Source organism: Solea senegalensis, linkage group LG2 (assembly GCF_019176455.1).
Source record: "Solea senegalensis isolate Sse05_10M linkage group LG2, IFAPA_SoseM_1, whole genome shotgun sequence".
NCBI lineage: Eukaryota > Metazoa > Chordata > Actinopteri > Pleuronectiformes > Soleidae > Solea > Solea senegalensis.
The window spans coordinates 8,500,907-8,514,309 of record NC_058022.1 but is presented as its reverse complement, the minus strand read 5'-3'; the positions used below and the strand labels follow the sequence as shown (position 1 = coordinate 8,514,309).

General features: G+C 40.7%; 1 protein-coding gene across 4 annotated transcripts in view; it reads left to right on the top strand.

The window, feature by feature from the left end:
- The window catches only part of thsd7ba (thrombospondin, type I, domain containing 7Ba), a 158,841-nt gene that overhangs the window by 66,088 nt on the left and 79,350 nt on the right, over positions 1-13,403 (top strand). For all 4 annotated transcript variants that reach the window (XM_044018621.1, XM_044018619.1, XM_044018620.1 and 1 more), the window contains exons 4-5: positions 9,846-10,716; positions 12,849-13,097. In XM_044018621.1, the coding sequence (XP_043874556.1) occupies positions 9,846-10,716; positions 12,849-13,097 (1,120 nt within the window). The remainder of the gene's footprint in view (positions 1-9,845; positions 10,717-12,848; positions 13,098-13,403) is intronic.

Here is a 13,403-nt window from a genome sequence, read left to right as displayed (position 1 = left end):
TTAATGACACACTCATCAGTCATGATGGAGCAGCTGGTAAAAAACAAAAAATGCAGACTCAGACTTCATCAACACCTCATCAGCAGTCATGTGCCGTTTCAACCCATTCTCATCCCGAGAGCGTCACGTACCCGCCGATCTGTCACGTCCCTCAGTGTCGCCTGACAGACGCACAGTGTACCCTTCCGTGTCTGAATGAAAGACACCGGGGCTTTTTAATGGACTCCAATGTAAACCTACACAAAAATCCGGATATGAAGCTAGGGGTTAAGGACAAGAGTAGGACTGAGACTTAGGTAAGCGGCAAGAAATAGACTGAGCTCAGTACGAATCTTTCAGATGCGGATGGGGGAACCTGTGCATCTGTAAGGCGATGCCAAGGGTCTGCATTTAACGAACACAGTGGGAGAGTGTCTGGGGTCGACGCCTTCGCAATCTTCCAGACGAGAGGGGCTGGTGCCTGACTCGAGCATGCAGCACATGAGCACTTGTCCATTCACTCACTGTGGATCCTCCAGAATGTTCTCCTGCTGTGTTCTCGCTCAGACATTAACCAGAGATTATACTAGGAAGCTGGCAGGAGCATCTCCACAGTATAATGCAGGTCTGAAAGCATCTGAAAGTACTGATGACACGTCAGTCAAGTGCTTTGCAACAGGCTATGGAAAGCAAGCAATCGCCTGGGGCCTTGAACAGAGAAGGGGCCCCCTGAGAACAACTGGTTCGTACAGTTGTGGTAGAACCCGCTTAAATGCTATGTTCAGTTGAACACTGCAGCAACTTGGTCAGAAATAGGGGGTTGAGTAACAAAGAGTTGTTTTTTTATTGCTGATCAAATTATATCTGAATTGCAATTGCAGAGTACTTGTATAATATATTATATTATCATATTATGATATATAATATATATTTGTACAAACACACTTTGTGTCAAGTAGACATGAACATTTTTTTTGTCTGACATTTATCATGATAATTATCTATATTGACTAACTTGAACATTTTTAATTGTGATAATGTTTTTTTCTTTTTTTTGCCATATTGGACAACCCCACAGAAAAGTGATACAGTCTGTACCAATATCTGCTATATTACATATTGTTACGTGAAGTTCAAGTGAACAAGAGCACAGCAGTTGAATAAATCTGTCTTAAAATCTGTTTTTAAAAAGCATTTATTCTCCTTGGCCTTTGACACAGTGGGAGTTACTGCCGAGTGTGTCTTATATTTTGTTTTACACGTTAAATGCGAGACGTGCTCTGTTCATGTTTTATGCTTTGCATTTTTACTGCACAGCTATTTGGTCAACTTTGTTGTTTTAAATGCTTTATATGCTTTATAAATAAATTAGACTGGATTGGGTTGGATTGAGAGAGTACAAACTGAGCGCCATCTGAAGACAGGCTTTTTTCTGTGTGTGTTTGTGTGTGTCTGACCCAAGTCTGTGAATCTACTGACACTGATAAGACTGGATTTATTCTCATTACAAAGACAATGAAGTCTTTATAAAAGTACTGTTAGATACTGGGAACAATGATGACTGATGACTATTAGTTTGACACGAGATCCATATCGGTACTTTATCTGCTGATCTGAAATTCACATCTCGTGCCACTTTAAGTGTCGGGAAAAAGATAAACACAGAATAATTAAGCATTTTAAATGCTGGACATTATTATTCACAAGCTGCAAATAAGAATTGTAAACAGTAGGCTAATACTAAATAATTAAGTTTACATGGAACTGAAACTGTTACAGTAAAAGTTACAATGTCAATATGATCTTCAGCGTATGACAAAACAAAGACAAATAACAATACTGCAATTGCAGTACAGTAATATTGGGTCCTATACTCCCTGAATCTGTGTGTGATAACTGCAAAAATGACTGTATAGGAATACTGGCTGAAGGTCTTAAAATGACGTATTACAGTCGTATTGATCTGAGAAAAATCAGAGCTAAGGAGCTTGTGGGTGCTGCATTTTGTGATAAGACTTCTTTCTCATGGCAGCCCAAGGGGAAACACATTGAGTTTGTAACCAGAGGGTCACTGGTTCAAAACTCAGGATGGGTCAAGACCTAGGGTGCCTCTGTGCAAGGCACACAATCCCCTTGTGGGGGTTCTCTACTGGTGTGTGACAAGGATGGGTGAAATTCAGAGGTAAAATTCACAATCACTAATTGGTGTGTGTGTGCAAAAATAACTTTTTCTAAAAAAAAAAAAACAACACAACTGAAACGACACACACCCGGTGGAAATAGAGACTAGAGACTATACTCATCAGTTGCAGTCTGCATATTTATTTGTGTGTCTGTCTGTCACACATAATTGTCTCTTGCTTAAGAGTGGTGTACATTACGGTGCTTATTTGGTTAGATACTGATTGGCACAAATGTGGATCACTCCGTGTTCACAATACACGTTTGTCCTGTCTTGTTTATACTGCTGGCCACTCGGTTTGTGATTAAGCATTCAAGTAGGTCTGGCACTGACACTGGAGGCCTGAATGCTTAATTGTAACGAAAACCCTTTGGGGCCATGTGTATAGTTTTGCAGCCCCATGATAAGTAATTCATTAGTGTGGAAATTGAAGCTGCATTTGAGGCTTTGCCTCACTATAATATAAGCTGAACTAAGTATCCTAAGCCAAAACACAAATGCTATAATGCATTCCGTTATTGAAAATGTATGGAAATACATGATTTGTATTCAAATAGGGAGATCGGACATCTCCCATTTGCTGCTCTGTCTTTTCTCGTATTTACCTGCAGGTCCTCAGGGCTCATGTTGTCACTCTTTTCCTTGCTCATCGATTATCCCCTGCGAGGAGTTTTTAATTCTTGAGCTCATATTTCACAAATTTTCTCTGAAAGCTGTTAAGCTGGTTGAAATGTGCTGATTCTGGTCTTCCCGATGTGGATCGACTGCCTGATGATAATCTGATTTTCTGCATATATGAATGTTGTAATTGAGGATGCATCGTGCTGCTCATAAATTACTGTTGATGGAAATGTGGCATGGGGGACAGCTCTTGTGCATAATGAGGCTCAGTGGCATAGGTATCATTTAATTACAAAGTGTTTAACAAAGGATGTATGTATCCAAACAGTCAAACTGAATCAGGGAGGGAAGTTGAAAATGGAGAGGGAGTAAACCGAGTCGATGCTTATCAGGCATAAAAAGCTGAAACACAGAGGGAGAAACATAATGAGCTCCTTTTTGTGTCACTGTAAAACCAAGGGAATCTCATGTTCATCAACATGAAACTAAAAATCTAGGGCTGTTGCTTGCTTCTACTGGCAGCTTGTTGTTAAAATTAAGTATTCGGTTTCCTTTTTAAGAAAAAAAAAAAAGTAAGAATATGGACAAATGTCAGCAAACAAAGCCGTGGATGTTTTTATAGCATTTTCTTATCTTATGCAAAACAATCACATGGCGTTGGAAATTTTTAACCAAAATTAAATGAACAGAAAGATGTAGTGGTAGTAGTATTTTCTTTATTTTGTTTTTCTCCTTTTTGGATAGAGCATTGCTTGCTGCTGGTTCGGTGACAGTTGACTGCTCTGTTGTTTGCTTCCTGCTTTGTCTCTGTCGGTCTGGTTGTGGGGCATAGTAGAGATTGCTTTTGTTGTGTTGTTGTTGTTGCTGTGCAGCTTCGCTATCATTTGTCCAACTTAAAGATTTAGCTGAGCAGTGCTGAACAAGAGAATGCGTGTTTAGTCATGCAACACTGGGCTGGGTTTAATTCCTCTTCTTTACCCACACTGTGGTGTAATTTGCTCAACCTTTTTGCCCTTTCTGTGTGTTTTTTTTGTAACGGGATGCAAATGGAATAGTAAATATAGTTTTGGCCCCACAGGCTTTGCAGTACCCTGGAGGTGTAAGCAAGGTGACTAAGTGCGACAGGAATGAAGGAGCTGTGGGCGACTGGTTCCTCCTGAGGCCCTGACAGATGCTAATGCTGACAGATCGAGAGAGTGATTATTCAGAGCTTAGGAGATGAACTAGTGCTTGTGTTAGCTGGCTCCCCTGGCAGCAGAATCACTCCCAATCACACCTCCATAAATCACACACACATATTCTGGCACAGTTGGAAAACACCACCATTGAAAGTGTGGCTGCATGAAAGAGTACCATCAGTGACTGCGAGTGCAGCACACTTGGCTGAGAGAGCAGGAAGGACATGTGCTGCGTTGGCACTGAAAGTCTTTCAGCTCAACTGTGAATTGCTAATAACTTACTTGTGTGAAGGGCTTTTATGTCTTTTTTAGGTTGTGTAACCCACATAAGATTTGTTTGGTCTTTTCACCTTACATTGAGGCTGTGTCTTTGAGCCACATTACCGTGCACTAATGGTGGAAGCATGCACATTACCACCCTTTTGGAAATCACAGTTGATCGTTTACCATCTCATTGAGTGTGTGTCTGCAGATGTCACAGCATCATGATGTTGAGGACCTGCCATAGCCTCCTCTCTCCCTCTGACAGGAACATGATGTGCGTCTTGTTCAAAGCGCATCAGCTCCATGTGAGAGTTGTAAACAAATAGCCTGGCACGTCACATCATTTTCAACTGGAGTTCAAGCGGACGTGCAGCCGTAATAGTTCAGTGAAATAAAAAAATAGGCTTTCAAAACTGCAAACTAATGAATGAAAATCTAGTAGTCAGTGACCCATACTACCCTGAGAATGTCAACAAATTTGTTGTTCAATGCACGCATATTCTGGTGCTGGTCCACCGTTTTTCAAATTGCTTTGTGCCCGAGCATCGCCGCTCCAGTTACAGCATGCACATACGTCCTTGTTTTTTTTTAGTTTTTTTTTTTTATTTGGCCTTATTTCTAATGCAGCCACTTTCAAGGTAGCTCATACAAAACAACGAGCCTTCATTTACAGATGGCCTTTTGTTTAGGAAGGCTAATGTGAGCTCACTTCAAGCACCAGTGATTTCACCTCTAAATAACACTGCATAATTCAAAAATGAAAAAGAAAGTACAAAAGTACAGAAAGCTAAAAGCCCATGTGTCTGGCTTGATAGATGTCAGTTTGCTGTGGCCCGAGATGGTGCATGGAGTACTCGGAGCATGAAGCGATGTAAATCCGACAAACCCACCTGAAGGGCCCTGACTCAATCCTAAATCATCCTGTGGTGTCTTCAGTCAAGTTGAAACTTTTCCCTCTATTGTGTGTGCAGCTCTCTTTAATGTTAATGCCGGGCAACATTTTATATACCACCTGTAACATATAGGTCATACTTGGAACCATGTGTTACCTGGATTGTAAATGGAAAAGAAAAGGCATTGCTTCATGTGTTGAGAGATAGAGATGAATTGAGTTCATTTAACCTTAATTTACTGCAATGATTTGTTAAACATGCCAAATAATGAAAAATGCAGTCTCGACATGCTTTCAAGAATCAACAGAAACTAACTAGTATTGACACAAAGTTCTTTACCAAATATAAAGAATGTGATAAACTGGAATTGTAGTAAAGGAGTAAACAAATGCAAAGTTCCACTTGTATTCGTTATTATGATTTGTGATGAAAGCAGGATGGAAAGTTTCACACAGCTCCCTTGCTAAATGAACTCAGACTTTGACTGATGTCTACACTGAACCAACTCTGCTGCTCTGCTCGTTCTCCGCTGTCTGCCGAGTCACTACTGCTTGATACACAGCGAGTTGAAGAATTTCGGTTTTTTTTTCTGGATTTTTTTTACTTTATTTCTGTGAGCCTCTCAGATGCTTGCAAAAGTTTTTTGTTTTTTTTCTTGACTCGCTATGTTATTCATGTAAAGTGAGTCAGAGGTAGTTTATTGCTGGCCGCCTCAATAACTCCTCAGTTAGCAGAATGTTCAAACCTGGAGAGGTAAACAGATGTGCGCGACACTGTGGCCGCACACGCCGCACTTACCACCACAACACAGTAATATCTCCCTCTCTCTCCCTCATTCTCTCTTTCTCCATTATTTCTTTTTTCTCAACGAGTCACCCACTCAGCGGTAAAAAAAAAAAGTCCTGATTTTTGTGGTGACCACTCTGCTACTGCCTTCACCAATGTCAGCTGCATTGTGAAGAAAGACAATGGGATGATAAATGAACACAGAGATTATTTCTCAGTTTCCTATCGGTTCCGACCTAGTGGACAAATCATTTGATGTTCTTTACAATGCAAAAAAAAAAACAAAAACAAAAAAAAACAAGAGCACTTCTGTAATTGAAAGTAATAAATTATGCAAATTCTTTACCTTTGAGCTTTGTCATCAGCAGCACATTTCCAGTGTGCTGCATTGCGTCAGAACAGTCAGTGCATGATACAAGAACATCTCTTTAATGAATGATAATGATTTTAGTTACCCTGGAAGTCTCCATTACCACAGCAAAGCTAAGACTAATAAACTCAATTATGTGCTCTGATGAGCTATGAAAGAATTTAGCAGTTTGAAATATGTCCCTTTAAGCAGCGATCTACTGCTTCATAGCGGCATTGTTGTGATGACAATCAGCCAGGGAGCAAAGTGTTAACAAGTGACTTCTCTGGCACAAAAATGACTTTTCTTTTCTTTCTTTTTTTTTTTTTTGTCATTCCAAAGCAATTTATGAACCAGTGGGATCTCATTATTGCATCAATTTACTTCCAATTAGAAGAAATAAATCAAATTATGCTTTTCATAGCATGTGGCAAAGTATCTGGATGATAAGCAAACATGACATCAGCCAAGTGATTACATTTTTTTTTTCCTTTTAGATTTATGTCTGCATATTTTGACAATTAGGTGAAGAGTTGAACAAATCCATCAACATGAACCTTTTATACCTTTTTGGATTGGGTTTCTGAATTACGAGTTAATTGAGAAACAAAACGACAAAATTGAGAAAAAAAAAAAAAGCAATTAAAGTAGTAGTGCAGTGGGGGGAGGAGGGCGTCATTGCATGAGATCCACACAGAGCTCTGGTAACTTATGACACGCAACCATGGTAACACCATTGGGGCAACCACTCTCATCATGTCCGTAGATGTATAACCGGCAGCATATATACCTGGTGATATGTCAGGACGGGCTAATGAGAAAGCCTTTTGCTGGATAACAAAAGATCCTGAGGAGCGCAGAGGTGGATCACTGCTGTGAAACACACTCGGAGCAGGATGGAGGAATTGGAACCTACAGGCAACAGATTCCTCTTGTAGAGTGATCACCTCATAACGGGTACCGTCGTTAATCACAACTCTGATTTGCAGCTTCCCCGTCGGCGGTTAAGGGGAAATGTAAGGGAAACATAACTTACATCAGGTTTTTTTTTTTTGCACTTCTTAATGACGTTAAAGTGTGTGTATGTAAAGCCTAACTGAATTTTAAAACACACTATGACATCAATAAAACCTTTATTTTATTTGACAAAGTTAGGGACATGATTGTTAGGGATCGATAGTGAATTTATTGGACAAAGGGTGTTGACGATTGAGGGAAAAGAGGAAAACCAGAGCAGAAAAGAGGACAGTTGCTGTAACAGAGGGGGAGATGGAGGCGGATGATCTGCTTTGGCGACCCCTAAAGCGAGAGGCGGAAAGAAGAAGAGAAAGGAGGGCGACATGAGTCTTTTAAGTTATGTCTTCTATAGGTTTCCCCCTAAACTGCCAACTGGGGAGCTGTGAATCTGGATGCCAACTTCAGCTTTGGCAATAAAACTTTTTATTTTATTTTATTTTTATTTTATTTAGCCTTTATTAAACCAGATAAAAACCCATTGAGATCGAAATCTATTTTCCAAGGGTGACCTGTTCAAGAGCACACGTCATGGTAAATGGTACAGAGTGAAAGAGTTGAGGTCACAGTAATGATTTAAAAGCACGGGCACTGTTTAATGTTTTTTTTTTTGTGTGTGGTCTGTCTAATAAGATACAATAAAAGGTTCCAAGTGGAAATCGAGTCAGACATTTTCAGTTCAGTCTGGAGATTGTTCCATAAAATGTGAAATTCTCGCAAACTGAGTCGGGTGGCATCTGGAGCTCTATATAAACATTTTGTACTGTGAAAGATTTTCTTTTCAGCGTGGCTACATTTTGAACCCAAATATCTCCAAATGTCAAAAGTTGCCACACTCTGAGTGCCAGAGTGTGGGCAGTGTGGAGTTTTATTCTAAAGGTGGCTGTGGTCAGCTTGCAGTCGTGGAGGTTGTCTATTATAAGCCACATTTTGAAGCAGAAACAGGTTTTTCCCACAATAGGGGATATTATAAGCAGTTCTGTTGCCTTTGTGACCACGGACTGTACCTCTACCATTTTTTGAGAACTGGAAAATGACAGATTGCTCTTATGCTGTTGCCATACATGCTTTGTTGTTGTCGTCACATGTGATTCTGTTTCATTCTGCAAATATGAGCCACATCTTCACTCTTGTATAATGGTGAGTTGGTAAAAATGTTGATTTTCTTTCACCACTTAACTCTGTGAAATTGATTGGACTCGGCATTTTCATGGGGAGTGAAAAGTGAATTTTGCACCAATTGTAACTGCAGCTTAACTTGGCTGCTTACTCTTACTTGGAGTTGTGTAACACTTAGCATGGCACCATGTTTTATATAGTTTCCCTCCACAGTCTGGAGCAGAAATATGAGTTATATATTGAACTACAGAACAATCAACACTTTAACCTGTCACCTTGACTGTTAACTCATTTACACCAACAAATGAACTTTCAATCCTTGGGAGATATGACCAGTAATGAAGCATATGTTGCCATTTGAACTTTCCCATCTGTGATATTGTGAGCACTTAATCATTTAATATACGAAAAAGAAAACAGTGTTGCTCTTTGGATTGTGCCTTGTAAATTGTGAATAACTCATTAAGGGCAGCGTGAGGATACTTTGCATGATTGGTCCCCACCTGATAGAAGATCCAGGGTGATGATGCTTGACTAAATGTGCGGCGGAGGAAGACTTGGTGTCTTTTTCAGTTCCATCCATCACTGGTTCTCTCCCTGGTGCGACCATGTCCCCATGATGGGTGATGTGAACGAGAACACTGAGGTTGTAGCTGTAAATGCTGCAAATCAGTCCAGAGCTCACTTGCAAGTGGTCTGAGACCACCTCTTTCAAGTGGACCAGAGTCCAGTTCCTTGATACACATTTGAGGTATTGGACTCATTCACACTGACCCAAACAAACTGCACTAAGTGGCATAAATGCTCATGAACGGTTAGGTTCATCCGGTCTAAACAAGGCTGGTGCAAAATGAATGCACCTTTACAGACACCAAATTCCATTCAGTCGTTTTGAAGAGCAGTCCTGATTGTACTCATAAATGAATTCAGTCAACATAATTAGCTGCACATCAAGATAACTCAAATCCACAAGAAGTGTGACCACTGCAAAATCCATTTTATCTATTTGGTTGGTCTACATTATGTTTAATGAAAATCATTAGTCTTTCTTTAAAGAAATCTATAAAATCCTTCCATGTGCAGTATTTCTTCTCTGCAGACAGGCTGCTTTCACTGGCTTTAAGTTAATGGTTGTTTTTGTTTTTTTAATTTAAATTAAAATCCAAAGCAAAAAAAGCCAGAGTTAGAGACTTTGATACCACACCTATCTGCTGGCCATGCCTAAGGCATAACACAAGATATTTATCAGCTGGGATCAAGACCCCAACTGAATTTAGTCATCTGTGCCAAAGAACTTATTTATTCTTCATTCTTTTCTTTCTTAGTTCATGAATAAAGCAATCATGAAGGTTTTATTAATGGCCTTGAATTTTGGCTGATTGCAAGCTACCAGCAAATGCATTTTTTATTTGGTTAAAACTTGTGATAGTAATGAATATACCCTTTTGTTTTGTTTGCAGGTCAGTGGAGTCAGTGTACTGGGGAGGTGTGTGGGTCTGGTGGGGTTCAGACAAGGACGATATGGTGTGTCCACATGGAGGGCTGGACGACCCACCATACCCACTGCCAGCGCATGGAAAAGCCAGCGAGCCAGCGACCTTGCTTTAAGGTCTGTGACTGGCACCAGGACCTCTTTGAGTGGGAGGTGTCTGACTGGGGCAGCTGTGTTCTTGTCCCTTTCTTTTCCAATGAGTTGAAGCTGAGGACAGCGGAGTGCATCACAGCACAGCATGGCATCCAGAGGCGCCAAGTCCACTGTGTGCGCACGTCAAACCGCACCACAGTCACCTTGAGGATATGTGAATTCTTTTCTCAGAAACCACTGGTGGAACAGGCTTGCCTCATCCCGTGTCCCCAGGACTGTGTGGTGTCACACTTCACCCCCTGGTCAAGTTGCAGCAAAACCTGTGGCTCTGGCCTGCAACATCGGACTCGACATGTCCTGGCCACACCGATGTATGGCGGCGCAAACTGCCCCAACCTGACTGAGATTAGGACTTGCTCTAGCCCTGTCAACTGCCACGCCGGCGAGGGCGAGTACCAGTACACCCTCAGAGTAGGAGCCTGGAGCGAGTGCCGACTCCCCCATCACAAGGACACCCTGTTAAGTGGAAGGACCACAGTGGATTTTAGCACCGGCGCCGCAGAGAACAACACTGTCTCACAGCACACACTGACCTCTCACCATCACAACCACCACCACCACCATCACCACCACCATCACCATGCTCATTCACACGACACATACCACATGTCCTGGGAACTGGAGGTGGGATACCAGACGAGACAAGTCCGCTGCACAAGGAGTGATGGCAAAAATGCTATGCTGAGGTAAGCCTTTCACAAGCAACGCAAGGTGCCTTTTACACGGGGAGAATTAAAGAGCTCAGTCTTCATGAAATTATGGGAAACAAAAGGAATGGGTGTAAAAGAAGGGCATTGCTAAAGGTCCAAGGCAAGTCTGAGATTATAATGAAAGCTCAGTGGCTGAATGAGTTTGTCTTGGGAACAGTACTGTACAGATAAATGGATTCATCTTACATTAATCTCTTTATCCGCTGGTGTAGCAGAGGGTGCAGTGAGCAGGGTTGGCTGCTGAATGTGGGTGTCTGTGAGGTGAAATAGCCCTGGCAGAGTTAATTGTTTTTGTGTTTCATCCAATCTCGTATTTTTTAATGAGCGGGGAATGATCAGTGGTCATCCGCTCTCGTGGTCTCAGTGGGATGTTTTCTTTATATGGCGGTGTATCCACTGAACTCAAATGGTTTTTCCATCGATGGAGGTTATTTATTCAATTATAAGTAAATTATGTGAGGGCTAGTTTCACTATAACACTGGCAGGATGGTGAGCGACTACTGTGTTAAATGTCAAGTGTTGCTCCCCTGCTGTCTGTGTTTGAGCTAACTCTGGTATTTCCATTTGATAAGAATGGATTTTTTTTTCCGCACACAAAGAAAACACACACACACACACACACGTGTTCGCACACACATTCATAAACAACATCTCATCCTGTGCTTTCTGTTCAAGCCGAGAGAAAATCGTTGCATGTATATTATATTGACTTAATGCCACTACACCATCTGTTTGGTGTAAAGTGACACCATTAGCTGACTGTTACAGTGAATCAGCGACCGTCACATGTCAGAAAGCGCCTTTCAATTCCATGTTTGTAGGATGATGCGGTTTCATTGTTACGTCTTTCTCATTCCTTTTGTGGGCTTTTCATTGGGATTACGTTCAGTGAGATCAACGCGAAAGCATTGGCAGAGATTTGAACTCATGTACGCCGTTGAATGAAGCGTCATGACAGTTTTTCATACGATGACTTCTGGCCGTCCCACGCTGCTTGAGCTGAAGGAGCTTAAAACGGCGTATCTTGTCATGCCTGTGCATGTTATTATCCTCTTTCAGACAGGTTCGCTGGCTTTATGGCTTAAGTGTGAGAGGCCATTCATTGTAGAATGCCTGATCACCATGGTATTTACTATAAAGCAGGATTTAAGCTTTTGAAATATGGATTTCCCACCTGACTCATTCTGCTTTTCTAATTACATCCTAATTATGACGTTAAACTCTAAAATTAGCATTGTACTCACAATTTAATAATCCAGCAGATTACTTTATCAGAGTTCAACAATGGATCCGCTAATTACATGACACATTTTTGTAGTGAGTACAGAATATCAGTTCTGCGGTATATATCAGTTTTGTGAAAGGTTGAATTTATGTCTGAGACCTTTCACTATCTGGGCGTGTAATGGTTTAAAAGGTCAATTGTTCTTCAGGGGATCAAGATATCCGTTGGACGTTTTCTCCAAGCAGAAACTATTCCAATGCCTAACATTACAATTCAGTAGTAACATGATAATACTATAGGAATAAGGATGCAATATAATATTCTTACCATCTTATTTGGCAATCGTTTTCTATTGACAATGTAATAGTGTGCTAATCTAACATAAATTTTAGATTTATAGTAATAGCACAGAAACAGGTGTCCAAATAAAAAAAGGTTACTGTATTTAAAAGACTGTGAACAACCTTACATTTAAATTAAAAATAATGCGTGTTGGACATAAAATAAGGAAGGATGCATTTAAACGTTATAACATGATGATTACCAATATCAGGCATTTTCATCTGGCAGTACTCATGGTAGCTTATAATAATTATAATATTATAAACATTAAAACTATGAAATGGAATTTCCCATATTGTTCCCATGTTGTTACTTGATTATAAATTTAAGCGTTACCACTATTTTCCTTGTCACATTTTCTGTGTCTACAATAAACATACCACCTATTTAAATCTATTTAAACACACCGTTTTGTCATTCTACTGCACACACAGAGATATGGGCAGACGATAGATATTCTGTTCTGTAAACTCTAAAGCGTTCACATGCTTTGTTGAGAACTAAAAGTTGTGTTGTTATTTTCCTCATCTCAATCTGCAGCCTGTGTATCAAGGACAACCCTCCGCTGACCTACCAGGCATGTGTGATGCCCAGAGACTGTCATGTGTCTGGTTGGTCCTCGTGGAGTCCATGCTCTAAAACCTGCCGGTCCACTGACCTGTCTCCTGGATACCGTCTGCGGTCACGAATCATGACGCAGATTCCTGTCGGCGGAGGAAGGCGGTGTCCTGCCCTTGAGGAAAAAGAAGCCTGCAACATCATAGGAGATTTGCTTCCAAATTGCCCCAGGTGGTTCTTAATACTAAGAATGATTCTATGTTTATGTTTAACCATTAATCCTCAAATACAATTTCTTTTTCCCAACCATTTATGTCCAATCTCCTGATGCAGAAAATGACAAACTCTTAAAACCAAATAATGATTTTTAATTTTGTGTCTCTGAGCCTTTTCACCTGAATAATTATGATAGAACGCCTGGAGGCTGCAAACATTCATGCTTCTACAATTAAATTACTTTGTGCATATTTATGGCATAACTGCAATTATCTTGTGACACCGCCTATAATTGTTGAGACTTCCTGACCCAGTGGACAT